Source organism: Ammospiza nelsoni, chromosome 5 (assembly GCF_027579445.1).
Source record: "Ammospiza nelsoni isolate bAmmNel1 chromosome 5, bAmmNel1.pri, whole genome shotgun sequence".
NCBI lineage: Eukaryota > Metazoa > Chordata > Aves > Passeriformes > Passerellidae > Ammospiza > Ammospiza nelsoni.
Window position 1 is genome coordinate 40,119,190 of NC_080637.1, and position 15,523 is coordinate 40,134,712.

A 15,523-nucleotide genomic window follows, 5' to 3' on the forward strand; every position below is an offset into this window, starting at 1 on the left:
GGGCGCGAGGGGCGGCGCGGGGCGGGCCCGCACGCAGGCGCGGTGGGAGCCCGGGGCGCCCCACGCGGGCGCTCCCAGAGCCTCGGCGGCGGCGCCCGGCTCGGCAGCGAGGGGGGTGCGGGCGGGGAGCGGAGCTGCGGCAGCGCCGGGGCGCCGTGGGAGGAAGGCGGGAGCCGGAGCCGCGCCCCGCTCCGCTCAGTCCCGTTCCGCTGAGCCCAGCTGCGCTGTCGTCGCCGATCGCCCCGCTGCCATGGGGTAGGAGCGGCGGAGCGGGGTCGCCGTCAGGCTGTGGCCGCCGGCGGAGCGCGGAGCGGCGCCCCGTGGTGCCGGGGGGCGCGAGGGGCAGGCGCGGCGGGGCTGGAGCGGGAGGCCGGGCAGGGCAGGCGGCTGCCCCGGTGCGAGAGGCGGCGGCGGAGGCAGGCGGAGAGATGATCGCGGAGTTGTTGAGCAGCGCCCTGGGGCTCGCCCTGTACCTCAACACCCTGAGCGCCGACTTCTGCTACGATGACAGGTAGGGCGGGGAGCGGCGTGGCTGGGCGGGCGGGGGTTGCTCACCTGTCGGGAGCAGAGCTTCGGCCGCCCCGCTCCTGGTGCCCGGGGCGGCGCCGGAGGGTCCCGGAGCTTTGATGGCTCTGACTCGGTCCTCGCCGGCCCCACGCAGCGGGAGGGGACCCGACGATGCAAGTTGGCATGTCCTGGGCTGGTTCCTCACGCTCGGTGTCAGCGGGGTGCCCGGCCGCCTCCCGTCCCGTTCCCCCGGCACCGAGTGCTCTGCCGGCACCGAGCGCCCGCGGGAAGTTGCCGTGCGCTGCCGGGCTGCGCTGGGCGGCCGCGGGGAGCGGAGCGCCGCCGGGCTGGCTGGGGCTGCCCACCTGCTCCTCTCCTGGCCGTACCTGCCCGCCGGAGCTGCGGAAAGGCGATGTTCTTAGTCGGGGGAAATTCCGATTTGTGCCTTTTCCGGTGACTTAATCCGATCGCATTTAAAACAGATGCATAATTATAATGTATTGTTAGGGAGAACAGCACGCCTGGCTAAACTTATTAACCGTCCTGGGGTGATTCATGCTCCATTGGAATTAAACCATCCAAAAAGTGAGCCGGGATTGACTTTGACAGCGTTTCATCAGCCTCTCTCCTCTGAGGCCGGAGACCGTGTGCCCCGGGGTCGGGTGGGTGGCTGGGGGGCCCGGCCCGGCCCGGCGCGGCTCTCCCGGCCTCGTCCCGTGCCGGCGGCGCGGCTGGAATCCTGCGGAGCCGGCGGCTGGCCACGCGTGCGGGGCTGCCCGTGCGGGAGCGAGCGAGGAGTGCCCTGGTGGGTGTGTGAGCGGAGGGTCTTAGGGCACGGCTCAGGTCCACGGTGCCAGCCAACTCCCTGAACGGCTGTCCGGCAGGGTTGGTGCCTTGGAGCCTGTGGTGCGAGAGGAGGAAACGGGAGGAAGCACGGCGAGGTGGGATGAGGGATGTGCCTGATCAGGATGATGAGTTGAACTTCCCGGTGCGCTGATGGGATGCGAAAGGGTCAGATGCGTCTTTGATTAGGCATTTGCCTTGGAAAATAACCTGCCTGTCCTGCCGTAATTAGTTACTAAACTTGGAATTTTCCTCCCTTAAGCGGTATTACAGTGCACCTGCCGCGTTTAAGATGTCACCGCTTCCAGAATACTCCCCCGTTTTCATGGCTTGCTACTATTAAACCTATTATACTGGAAGCAAATGCCAAGTGTTAGTCCTGGTATAGGTCTCTGGCTGGGAACAGAGTTGGCTGCAGAATGTGGCAATTCAGGCTTCAGCCCTCCAGGTCATTTACATGTACTTGAAGCCGTGTGAGCAATTAAATGGTTTTAGGTTTCTGTGAGTCTTCCAATTTTCTAAGTGATTTTTCTTAAGCCTATTTGAAAGTTTTGACGCTTCATTCATAAACAATAAAAGAGAAAAGTCTGCTGTTTCCCTGAAATGTGAGGTCTGAGTTGGATCAATAGGAAGTAGTGAATATTTTGATACAACGACGCTATTTTAAACCTGCTTATTATAGTTAAGAACTGCAGGAGCTGTGGAATATTTACATAACCCTTCATAGCATATATTGCAATGTTTGGGCAAAACCTGGATTGTTTAAGCACAAGCCTAAAAGCCTGTCCTGCAGGCCAGTTCAAATGGACTAGGCATGGAAAGCAGTATGAAGTACTTGCTGGGGCTGTTGATGTGGAGGTCAGGGTTACTCTTGATCTTGCCTGAGTGTGCTTTAATACAGTTAGAAAAAAGTGGTATTTGAGTGTCATCTCTGAAAGTGTGGAAAAGATAATCACACACAGATTTTGCTAGTACTAATCTCACACTGTTTGAAAGGTATTCTAAAAGATTGCTGTGTTAATGTGTTTACCTCCTAACTAAATAAAGTACTTCTCATCATTGTAGCTAAGATTTAGGCATTGAATAGAGTGCTGTGAAAGCCAGTTAATGGCATATCTGTATATGAGGTCATCTAATTAGGATGTTTTTCAATTGCAGCACAGGAAGGGACAAGGCAGAAAGGGCTGTTTCGTGCTAGTAATTGTTGAACTAGAAAGGGTTATCTATTCAAAAAGGCAGGCTCAGACCCAGAGTATTCTTTTAAGTGTAATCACAGAATCTTGCTGCCCCGCAGGAGCTGGCTTGAAATGTAACAGTAGAAAAGGAGGTCGATGCTGGAGCTGCAGGACACATGCAGGAGATGGATCATGCTACTAACTTGAACTGAACCAAGATTGTGCATTTAAGCTAGGAACCAGCAATGTCTTGTTTCAGGAGGGCAGCATATTGCCATGGTTTTTATTCTACTTCCTTTGCTATTATATTGAAATTACATCAACTGTTCTCTTTTTAATATAGTGATCAAACTTACTACATAAAGAGTGTCTGTAATTGCTTTCTGTATTTTTTTATGTAGGTTGGGCAAGATTAAGTGGCATCATAAAACTTCTTATAGCAAAATCAATTTTCCAATGGTAAGATGTAATATTTTAGCAGCAGCACGGCACCAAACTAAAGACTCTATGGACAGTGATATAACAAACTTGCTTGTAGTCTGGGCTTTGACTCTGTACCAAAGGATTCAATATTTTGTTTCTCACCCTTTATCCGCTTAAACTGAAATAGCATGAATTTTAAGCCTGAGGAAGTTGAGTGAGCAAATGTACATGTTCTTACCTTTTGTCATTAATCTGCTTAACTCGTTTCTTTCAGGCTATGCAGATATATTGATATATTGCACATAGTCAGTGCAATCCCAATATTTTTGAGCAGTTGACTTATTGATTGCCTTGAATGAAAGTGTCACTTGTCAGTTTCTAAACACAAAGACCAGTTGTTGGATGTTTATGTGGGTTTTTTTTTTTTGTTTTTTTTTTTTTTTTTTTTTTTTTGTTTTTTTGTTTTTTTGTTCTGTAGATGTAGACCTAGAAAACACAAGCTTTTGCCACCCTTGTCCCTGCCACTGTGATTCTTACAGACAGCTATGATATTTCCTAGTTATGTGTGTGGATTATTACTTAGAGTTTCACCTCCCCAGCTCAAAACCTACTTGTTCAGCTAGAGCTAGAAGCAAATAGATATATTTTCCCCCTCTTTTTACTTATTTATTTTAAGCTGAATGTGGTATGTAGAAACCCAAAACAAGAGATGAATGAAGAAGAGGGGGGGAAATACTTGATGCTACTCTAGCTCACATTGCTTGTTAATAAAGGTTTATTTATTGTTAAGCAAAATCATCTTAAAACTGGTAACAGAGTAGAGAGGAATGCAATTTCCATTCCTGCAGATGTGTTGAAGATATTGCTTCTTGCACCAAGTTAAATTCAGTTTCTTGCCAGATTAAAGGCTGGGGGGGCTAATCTCTGCACACACAGTTTGTGTTTCATGTCAGTGTCTCCCTCTTACAGGAGGGAGGCCCATTGCTACAATTAGGCTTGCACATAGGCATGACCATTTTTGCCTGGCATTTAAGCCCCACCAGCCCACCTGGCAGTTTGACCTGCGGGTGCCTTACACGGAGGCTGTCATCCTTCATGTGGCCTGTGCTGACTGAGACAGGTCACTGCCAGTGCATGGCTGGGGAGGGGAAGATTTAGTGCTCTGTGTATCCGAGGTCATGCATTGTTACAGTAAACGTGGCAGAAGCAGCTCATCTGTTGAGGTGGTCCTTTCTTCTAAATCTCAGAAGAAAGGCATATTTTAGGGGGAGTATGGTAGGAAGCTTTAACCTTGAGTGATGTATTGTCTCAGTGACATATTGTCAAAATCAGTGTTCTGGAAAATGAGCACAGATTTGTCTCTGTCTGTGTAGGGCTCTTCCATGAAATTTGGTAGCACAGACCAACTTTCTCTAGCTTACACTGCATTTTATTTAGCAGGCCTGAATGGGGCAGCCTTGCTGATCATAGAAAATATCCATCAGCCCTGTTTCAAAGTCACTGGGCTATATTCCAGACTGTGTTGCAAAAATCCTGTTAAATGTTTTCACCCTGTAGTGTCAGACTTGCATCATTTTAAAACAGGCTGAGCTCATACACATTTGACAGTACCTCTGTTGGGTCTGCCACATGAGATTTAATCTAGCAAGTGACCCAAATACGTGCACTAGAAGAACAAGTGTAAGTGCACTGGGGAAAATTACTCGCCATCTGTCTCCTTGTTGTGTGTGTATATTTGATTATTAATTTACATTTGCGATTTTTATGGCCCTTTTTTGTTGTCTTCTCAATTTCTCAGCTCTGAGTGCACCTCTCCAGTAGCTTTTAGTAGCTCCAGTTTACAGGTAGCTGCAATCTTCTGAATTCCGGGAGTGAGGTGGGTGATGGGGAGACAGGGGCTTGTGTGCTTTCTCTGTAGTGTTTTCCCTTTGTCCCCTCTGTTCCATCTTCTGCATGCTAATTTCAAACCACCATAAAGATAATTTTTATATGAAACAGGAGCTTTAACATATTCATAGAGGAGTAAAGATAACTTGGAGAAGATGCTTGAGTAACTTAGGCTGTGTAGTAAAGGTTTGTAGTTGAGTTTGTATTGTAGCTGAGTATTAAGCAAGTGAACTGATAACTGATTGTCTAATGGGATGAACCCGGCACAATAATATTCTATTAATACCAATTCTTTTTTAAATGTTGAGCATAACCTAAATATGTATTTGGCTTTTGATTTAAAAACGATTTCTGCATAAAAAATTGTGTTGAATGAAACACTTTGATCCAAATGTGAAATCTTAGTTTCATCCAAAATATCAGTGGGTGGTTTGTTTTGGTTTTTGTTTTTTTCCATTTGAGTTGCTGTAGTATAGAGATTACAGAAAGCAAAAAGGAAGTTGTGTCCCCACTGGCTTTATTTTAAGATTCTTGTTGCATATGTAACACTAACATAAAGCATGTCACTTCTGGTAGCTAGTTCAGAGATAAATTCATGCCTGTTAGCAGACGGAGAGTCTCCCTGAGTCGCTGACGGGATGCGCCTCATCTGCAGGAAGTTCTTCCAGCACACAGTGGAGTTACAAATTCAAGTGTTCAGCTTTCTCCAACATCTCCCATATGTATTCCAGCTGCACTTCTGAATCCTTTAAGTTTGCCAGAGCGAAAGTCGCTGAAAGGCTCAGAAGTATCTCATCTCAATTTGTTAACCATCTGATTGCTGCAAGAGTGATGAATTAGAGCTCCTTTGCTTCCCTCATCTGGAAGTTTGCCCTTCCCTTGTTGTTTGCTGCTAGGTTCGTTTCTTTCTTTTATTCTTTTTTTCTGTGAAGTTGACTGAATCAGACTGTGCTGTTTGTTTATGTAGTTTCTTTCTTCAGCTGAAATATTTGATGCTGAAACCGATGCAAGACTGCTGGCAACCTGTGGTGAGAGTTGCTCCAAAAAAAAAAAAAGCTGGAGAAACAGACTAAATCTGAAGGCAGAGATGCTTAGTGTTATTGTTACTTATGTAGAAGTGAATCTCTTCTTTCAGCCAGTGTTTTATGTTTGATTAAAAAAAATACATATTTCTGGATATTTTATAGTTTTTACTCAGATTTTGGGATAACTGTCTGCTTTTTGGAAAAGAAGCCTTTTGTAAATGCCCATTTCCTTCTCTGTTCTTTTGACCCTAATTTTTGTCTGAAATGATTGTTTGAAAGGTGGAAGCATTTTATTTGGACACCTGAACCTTATGCTAAAAGTTTTAAGATAAATTTTGTAATTTCTCCTGATTGTGGAAGCCTATTGTTTGCCTTATGCCTTGGCAACCTTTGACTCCTGGTTTTCTCCTTGGGGTGACTGATGGTGTAAACTCTCCTTATGATCCTTTTGAGTGGGAGCTTGTTCTGTGGGCAGGTTAAGTCAGGATGCCAGTAGGATTTCATTTCACATCTGCTAGATCAGGTGCTTATCCTGTCTCGGGATGGTCATCCAGAGTTAAGATGTGTTATTTTTTTGTACAGGCAGTCCCTCCCTAGTAGGAGGGTGTCAATTTTGCAATTTCTTTCCCAGATTGACTCTCTGCAGAGCTCCATGCTAAACCATTTTTCCCAAAGGCTAGCCTGTTGGTGAATGAAACTTGAAGAGTCAGAGGAAAGTGTTTCTTTGGAATGGCATCCTAAATATTACTTAACATGTCAACACTGCTGCTGACTCTGTTACTTTAGGACAATTGAAATATTTTGTGAACCTGTGAATGGCTTACGACAGACATCTCCAAAGGCAGCAACACGCACTTGGCTCTGTCTTCAGAGGATGCTTCAGGCTAGCACAGGGTTGCTGCTGTTTGTGTATGGCAGCTGATTGTGAAACAAAGAAACAAGCTGGATCACTGGGGCAGCAGCCAAGGATCGAGTAATCTCTCAATTTCTGTTTTACTTCAAGGAAAAAGCAAATTGGTAAATCAAACTGTTTGAAGCCAATAAAATTTTGTCACCCAGCCTCTGTAACTGGGGAAGGTTCCTTGATGATGCTTCACTGACCATTCCTGGCCTCGTTAAGCTTGCCTTGTTAAGCTTCGAGAGGGAGAAAAAGTAAAAGTGGCTTCCTTGAATACTAATCCTTGTATTTCCTAGGACACTCTGAATTACTCTGTTAGCCTTCATTGTCCTAGTGGCTTTGTGAGGAAATTTTTCAAGAATAGTGGCAGGTTTCAGTTGGAGGTAAATAGTAGTTGTTTACTGTCTTCATGTCCCTTATTTCCTTTATCTCTTCATCTTTTAAATTGCTTTTTGTTTTATTGGAAATATTTTTTCAGTATAAGATTTTTTGTCCTTTATATCTTATTCTGATTTTTGTCCAATAGTTTATTCAAGTGGCCCATATCAATGCTTAAAAAACTGTTTAGAGTCAATGTAATCTGTAAAAACACTTTGGGTATATATACTATCATTATATTAAATACAGCAGAATTCTGTTGTATGTTAAAATTTGAGACCCTGCCTTTTATGGCATCTTTCTTCCAACAGAGCTAGACAGGTTTGCTATTAGCTTGCCACAAAGGCTCCTTAATATATTCACGGGGGTCACTGTTGACTGCCTCAGATCATTTCCTTCTGTCCAGGATTTAAGCACATTGGCCTCAGCAGCATTCCCTGTCCCAGCTGGCCCAGCAAGCCAGAGACTGACAGATGATTGAATGGGGATTTTCTGTATGATTGTACAAACCATTGCTTCTAGATGACTGGACTGATCTGTGGAATCTTTTATTATTCACCAACTTGTCAGTAGACCCCAGAAGCCCTGCCCTGACCTCTGACCTGGGTTTCAAGGGAGGACACGTTTTTCTGAATTTAGCATCCTGTGTCCAGGATGGGTGTTTCTGAATTTCCTGTTACCCTAGGCTATTTTGCTAATGAGAGGATTGTATGATTTTTAGCTCCTACATGCTTCAGTTGGCTAGGCCAATTCTCATTCAGGGGAACAGCGCAGTAATTGGTAGCAGAACTATTGCTGTGAAGTCCCTGCCAGTGCCTGTGTGCTATTTTCATGCAGCTTGGTAATTTGCATACTTAAATCCTAAAAAAGACTTGAACTCTTGAAACAGGGTCACTATTCAGTGACCAAAATTGTCATGGAAACAAACCCACTCAACAGCAGCCAATGCCCTTCTTAGGTTTCTGTGCAGTCTTCTCACCTCTATGGCTTTTTACATATAGCAGTTAATAATTGGAAGCTGGGCCCAGGAACCAGACTCCAGTGTGCCACTTCCACATCATTGCTGTTGAATCACCTGCACTCAGTGCTTAAGTGGGAAATCACTCTGAACACTCTCAAATACCTAACTAAAAGATATTCCACAAGTGTTTATCTGCAGCCCTAACTTAGAGATAGCATTTCATTTCTGTACACAGTGTTTCCAATTGCTTGGCTGCCTGCTCAAAGTGTAACTTGAGTTAACTGCTTGTCTAAGATTTTTCTCTCCCTCTGATACAAGGGAATGTATCTCAAAGTGGTATGGCTCTCTGTGAATCAGGTATTTTTATTTAGGAGGTGGTGTGTTTGGCTAAGTGTGTGGGCTTCCAGTGTCATGATGTATCAGGAGCATCCAGCCTCCAATTTCTATGCAGGAATATTTCTCAGTTGATGCTTTTTAAAATAGCTTTTATGTCTCAGCAGCTATTGAAGTTGGAGATGGCTGTTTACTTTGATACTAAAAAAGCCAGCATGGAGTTCCAGTGTATGAGTAAAGTATTCAGAAATACTCTTCCACTGAAAATAGTTTCCTAAATTTGATGTTTGAAGCAGTTTTAAGGTGATGTAATTACTTAGTGGGGGGAAGAGGAAAAACCTCTGAGTCACTGGATGTTGTCCATTATAAAGATCTTTAAGAGTTAAGGAAAATAAAAACCTGTCTGTAGATAGGGGTCAGCCAAGCCCTTTATTGTGGAAAATCACAGTTAAAACCAAGCCCTGAAATCCAGCCAACCAGCACAAAACTGTATGCATTTATTATGCTCAAAGAGCCCCTTGATATGTCTTCATCCAGATTCCAATAGGAGATGAAAGAGTTCAGGAGGAAACCAGCTTGTGTGTAGAAAAGATTGCTGTGTGCTGAAGTTACCTCTAGAAGGCAGGCAGAGGAGGTCTGTCCCAGTGTCATTTCAGTTGTAAATATTCAGTGTATGGCTGGTTTTGGAGCCATGGATGTTGTGGTAATTCCTGTGCCTGCATTTTACCCCAGAATGTTTCCCAGAGGTAGCGTGCTTAAGGTTCAACCTGCTCTAAGTGAGGTTGTGAGTGGTTGAGTTGAAGTTCTTTATTAATACCTATACATGTAATAGGGTTTTAGTAGACACTTTGCATTGAAACGTGCTACTAATTAAATTATAACCAACATCTTGGAGGCAAACTGGGAAGAACTGGAATTCTTAATCTGGGATCCAGGATAATTAATTTTTTTTAAATTTTTTTTTTTTGTAAACGATTGATTTGTTTCAGTCTGTCACGTGAAATCTTGAAGTGGGAATAATTTCAAAAGTCTGCCACTTCTATGACTTTGGTTTCTCCAAGTCTTTTGTGTGCATATATAATTTAATATTGTATTCAGTGGTGGGCCTTTGAAAAGACATGGGAGGTTCTTGCTGCCCAATGTGCAAAGGAGCACATTAAATAGTACACTTAAAAATCTTCCTTTTGAAGCAGACAATGCCTGTGCCTTTATAGTTTGTTTAGTAGTTTCTCCTCTGCAGATTGATCCTGTTGGTATTTTTAGTCTTTGTGATATTGTAGCACTTTGGAAACATTGGAATCTTCTTGGTTTCATTTCACAGCCTGTCAGCTTTCCTGGGTCAGAATCAGTTATGCTTGGCTGGCTCCTTTGTTGGAGGGGACTTGTACTGGGCTACTTTGAGAAGAGGATAAGATCCAGTTGGAAATTCAGATGAGATGCCTTTAGTCAATTCTGGCCATTAGAGTAACTTTCCTAAGTTTCCTGTCTCCAAATCACTGTGGATTTCTCTTACTGAAGTAGGAGCCCATATTGTGTCGGGTGTGACTCTGTGGGTGGAACTTGCAGCTGTTGTTCTGTAGGTTATGAACCTTCTGTGCTATACTCTTTTTTTCATTCTTCATATGCTTTTTAAAAATAGATGTTTTTCTTTTCAATAAAGAAAAATTGAAGGAACACTGTGACTTGTTTTATCCTTTCATTTCCAACAGTTATGTGACACTGAAGGTGCTGTCATACCTTCTCTTGTATTTGATACTGTATTTATTTGATATTACTACTTAGTAGTAGCAACAATGTTGATAGTTCTAATATTTTAATAAGAAAATGAAGAAATTAGACTCACATATGAGGCAGGATCTTAACAAGCCTTATTTTATGTGTTTTATATCAGCACTCTAGGCCTCACTAAAATGATAAGAATATTTATATCCTGGATTAAGCCTCTCTGTATTGGCCCTCTATCTGACCTTTTTGGTGCCAGTATTTAGTTGGTGAATCATCCTGGGCAACTCTGAAATAATTTCTGGTTTGGAAGTTTAGTTTGTGAGTCTCTAGCAAGGTTGCTCCCATTCTGCTATCCTCTCTTTGGCTTTCCAGGCCTCCTTCCAGCTCTCATGCCAAAAAGAAGCACGGTACACCTCCTGGGAAGATACTTCTTGGTATGGTATGCTTCTGTCTATGTATTTCCTTAGTGCAAAATCTTGAATTATAACAAGAATTTCTTTGTAATAAATTCCATGAATTTTCAGTGTATGTGTTTCATTTTCTTCAAACAGTTTCAATTGTACTTGAGGAAACTTTTAAAGGTCATTTTGTCTGTGGGGGTGGTTTTGTTTTGAGTTTTTTTCTTTAAGAAAGAAAAGAGTGTTGCTCTGGCAAAATTAACATTAGTCGCAGAAGAAAGGTTTCCCTTTTTTAACCAATTATTTATAATTAAACTTCTGATGTCTTACATTTTTACAATTAAATGAGAAGAAAACTTAGGTTTTTAAAATCACTTTGATCTGAATTAAGGTTCCAGTGCCAAAAAAATAATTTAAATGCTGCATGGCTGTATAAATAAAGCCTGCTGAAAGAAAATGTACTAAGCAAAATGAAAAAATTTAATCAAATGGCATTTTTGTGTCTAGCAGCTCTTATTTTGTAGCACAGTACTTTGTAGCTTCTTTGTAACACCAGTGTACTTGAATAAATTTTCTATTTTTGTGAAAAGATGTAGTTATATGTTCTATTCCATTTCACAGTACATTACTCATCTCTTGCATGTAAATCACTTGGCTTGTTAAAAATGTTAGTATTTCTCTTTAGTAAACATCACGCTTCTGAAGAGTCCTCAAAATATACTTTTATTCAGAAGATGAAAGACTTAACAATGGGGAAAGACCACAAAGAAAATGGTTCCTCACGTTGTTGGACTCATGGTAAAAAAGACAACGCCAAGCTGGATCACCTGGAGTTGTGTCTGTGCTGCTGTTTGCTGCCAGGCACATTCCTGCTCTGCCTGGCTGTTGAAAGCAGCTCCTGCTGTGGAGGTGGTTGTGGTGATGTGGCTGATGGAGTATGGCTGGCAGGTGAAGCCTCAGAGGAGTGCCTGCTGCACCCAAGTGAGCCTGGGGCTGTGTGTCAGGATGGGCCCTGAGTGATGCTGCAAGTCACTAATCTCTCACTGCTTGGCTCCTTCCCTTCCCGTTCCTGCTCACTATCATGGCAAACCTGTGGCAGCTGAAGCCACATCTTTGACTGTCTGTTGTGCTGGATGGTTCAAGCCTTCATAAGGGGTCTGGCAATTTGAAATGATGGCTTGGGCTTTAAGAAAATAACTTGTTTTATATGATTTCCCTTTCACCAAGAACTATGAGGTGTCTAGATGCTGTTTAGCCAGAGCAGTTTTGGTTTCTCTGGAGTGTGCTTTGCTGTAGCAGTGTACTTGCTTTAATTAAAAGACAAGAGGAGTTGTGGAGAGTCTCCTCCTCTAGAGGTAATTAAAATCACCTGGACACAATCATGTGCAACCTGCTCCAGGTGAACCTGCTTTATTTGAATGGATTGTGGTGGGTCTTGGACTAGATGACCTCCAGAGGGCCCTCTAAAAGTTGCAATTCTGTGAAAGTCTCACTAAAGCAGTTTTGTTTAATGTTGAATGGGTACGTTTGTATGTGTTCTGAGTGGAACCTGGGATTACCCTGATGGAGTTGAGTAGCTGGAGTTTCGTGCCTGATTAATACAGGGTTAAAGCAAAAGGAAGGGTTGAATGTCCAGTGAGCAAGGAAGCTAGTTGGTCTTCCTGGAATTTAGAGCCTGCATGTAGCACATGACAAAAGAAAATAGCTTATTAATGAAAAAGGTGATGTTTATATGTTAACATCAGTAAACCTGTAAGAATTTTCAGGAAACTCTTCTCCTCTAGGAGACAGTCAGCTCTTCCATTTTTTTTTCCTAAATGTTCTGTTTCAATCAATATGAGTAATCCTGTCTGAGAACATTGAGGGCCACCTCATTTAGGGTCTGGGCAAGTGTGTGGTGAGGTGAGGAAAGAACCCCACAAAGAAGAAAGACCTTAAGGAATATTGACTTTCACCTATTTGTGTGGCATATACCTAGTCTGCTAGCTTGCCATACTAATAATGAGCGATATTTGGTACTTTACTCTTGAAAAATGATGAAAATACAAAAGGTATCTGAATACTTCTTTAGTGTTTTGTCCATATATCGCTAAGATAAGTGTTAACCCTATTGTAATTCTGAGCTGTTGGCTTGATGTGTACAGAAATAAACTATTTTTGTAGGAAAAAAGGTTTGCTCATCTTTGCAGGTCTGGATCTTGGTGCTGCTTGACGACAGTGTTGGAGAAGGCTTCTCAAAGCAGGAAATTTGGAATAGTACAGATCTGCAGGTACCATGGTGTTAAGTACCACACGTGTCTTGAAAGGCTTGGATGCAGTAGCCTGGAGCAAGGTACCACCCTGTTAGGCACAGTTGGTGGTATTTCAGTCTATCAATTTGGTTCTGTGCTTGGCTTGTTCTGAACATCTTGCAGACTGAAATTTGTAGATTTTCTTGTTCTCTGTGTTGTAGCTTACTATAGGCAGGAGGTTTCAGTTTGTGTTGACGCTATGCTCGCTAAATGTTAATGTTTTGAAAAAGCACAGGAGTTTATTTTACAGCAAAAAGATTTAAACCTCAGTTTCTTACTACTGAATCCTAATCGTAGGGTATTCTCTGAATAAGTAAAATGACTCTAAAGCATAAAAATAAAGAACTAAGACACAGGTAAATGTAAGTATGGGGAAGATTACAAGATTAAAGAGAATAAAGAGTTATTTTATTAATTGTGCCTCAGTCTATCTGTAAGTATTTCTGTAAGGAAAAAATCTAAGTGATGCAGGTGAGAATTTTCAGTGATGAGAGTGATAAAATAATTTATCAAATTTTTTTCCTGCTTGTCTAGTGGAACTGAAACAATTCTGCTTCAAAATACAGATTGCACTGGATCTTAGTGTGGTCAAGGATTTAAGGACAGCTGTTCTTTGTGTGGCACAGTGGGAGTGATGGCTGAAGGTTTTTGCTTGAACGGGGCAGTGAGAGCACTTTATTTGGCATACTTCTTTCAAGATAAGAAATCATGGGGAAACATCTGCATGTAGAGTATGGAAATGTACAGTGTTGTGCTTTATATACTCCTATATGCTGTATTAGTGGAGAGTGTGTGTTTTCTCTTTGCGTTTTTCTTGGTCTGAAATCCTGTATAAAGTCTGTGCAGTAGCAGAGACTGATCCTGTTAAGAAAAGAGCAGATACTGTGATAATTCTAAGAATGAATCTGAAGTTGTACCAGTTAGTGCTTTGCCAAGACTAAGTGAGCACACTTGTAGAATAAGTGCTCAAGGAAGACCTCTTGTTGTGGTGTATTTTGTGTAGTAAAATGCAGAAGAACCCTTTTCATAGCAGGATGGTTGCATTTAATATGCATACTTAATTGTGCATCTTGCTATATATATATATACACACACAAAAAAAAAAGACATAATTTTTCATTCCATCTGTACTTGCATGCTGTCTTACGTCAGCACCAGAAGCACAGGTCATGGATAAAGTAAAGGGATGGGCCCTACAATCAGTGACTTTTGCAACAGAGTGATTAAATTATTATCCAGTTATGCCCTTGGGAGTTTCTGAGCTTATAAATATAGTAAGTAGTATGAAAAAGCTTTTTCTGATTACTTACCATACTTCTGAGTATAGTAAATAATCGGAAAAAGCAAGATGCTTGTTTTGTGTTTAAAGAGTTCTTATTTCTTTAGTCATTGTTCTGAATTGCATCAGCAACTGCTGCATTTTTACTTTCTGTAGTGAAGGATCTCTTCTGACTTTGCATTATTTGGGTTTCCTTTTTTTCTGTTCAGAAAAACAAAAAACCTTGGGTCAGCTAACGCTGTCCATGTTTTAAAATAAAACTAAATGAGGAAGCAAATGCAGAGATTGTAGTTCAGATGTTGCTTCAGAAATTTAAACTTTGATGTAATTGAATTCAATTTAGATGGGTTGAATATTGCTACTGTTCTAATTAAAGAAAGAAAACTACACCTTATTAGCTGTTATTCATGTAGCTGCCAAAATTTATTCTTTTTTGAAGTACAAATGAACAAGTGAACTCTTCTGCTAAGCAAAGTCAGTGTTTGTGCATAGAAATGGTTAATTATGCATTGGAAAATAATTATTTAATTTAAATGAGTTAATTATGCTTTTCTGCAGGAAATAGTTAATTATGCATTATCTATTTCCTGTGGATTGGAGAGGATAACTAGCTTAGTAATAGTCAAAAAGAAGGAGAAATATAACTTAATAATCTGCTTTAGTGAAGATGTGTTTATTTTGTCCTAACTTAGTTAAAATCAAAAATAAAGCAAATAATTCTGTAGGTCTGACATGCTAGTAAGAGATAAAATGGCAGAGCAAGCCTTCTCTTTACTGTTAGGACTTCAGTTTTACAAACACTTGGACATGTGTTCAGCTTTTCAGATGTAAATAGTCCCATTAGATGAAATCTGGGTCTAAATGGAATCAATGGTAAAACCTGTGGCAATTTAAATGGGGCTAGAATTTCATGAATGAGTTCAGTGAGACTACATGCATACATAAAGTTGAACACATGGCTGAGTGTTTGCAGGATAGAGGGCCTGCAAGGATATGAGAGTAAGACCCTTGCAACACAGTTTGAAGTCTGACCTGTCTTGCTGCTGAACAATGAAGAGCCACAGTGAGGAAGTAGGGAACTATTTCGTGCATAAACAAATGCAGTATATAAAACATCATAAATAACTACATTGCGTAAAATGCTTGGTTGGTCCTAAATAATGAAGCAGTGAAAATGTTTATGGGATGTGCTTGTAATATGTTTTTATTTTATATTTTTTTGGCACAAATGCATATAAGTATCATTATTATGCTTCATTATTGAGAAGAATTTAGTAGCAGGAGACTTGCTTTTGGAAGAAGGAAGGTAAAATAGAAATTACAGGGCAGCCCCCCCACATTGTCCTTTCAGTAGTCAGTCATGCAACATTTGATAATTGTGTCAACTGTTTTAATCATCA

At 41.7% G+C, this 15,523-nt stretch overlaps 1 protein-coding gene across 1 annotated transcript in view; it reads left to right on the forward strand.

Annotated features, from left to right (window-relative positions):
* Positions 1–428: 428 nt before the first annotated feature.
* Positions 429–15,523, forward strand: part of TMTC2 (transmembrane O-mannosyltransferase targeting cadherins 2) — a 237,163-nt gene continuing 222,068 nt past the window's right edge. Inside the window, exons 1-5 of the mRNA XM_059472560.1 lie at positions 429–511; positions 662–921; positions 1,015–1,312; positions 1,613–1,722; positions 2,927–2,984. Coding sequence (XP_059328543.1) covers positions 429–511; positions 662–921; positions 1,015–1,312; positions 1,613–1,722; positions 2,927–2,984 — 809 coding nt within the window. The remainder of the gene's footprint in view (positions 512–661; positions 922–1,014; positions 1,313–1,612; positions 1,723–2,926; positions 2,985–15,523) is intronic.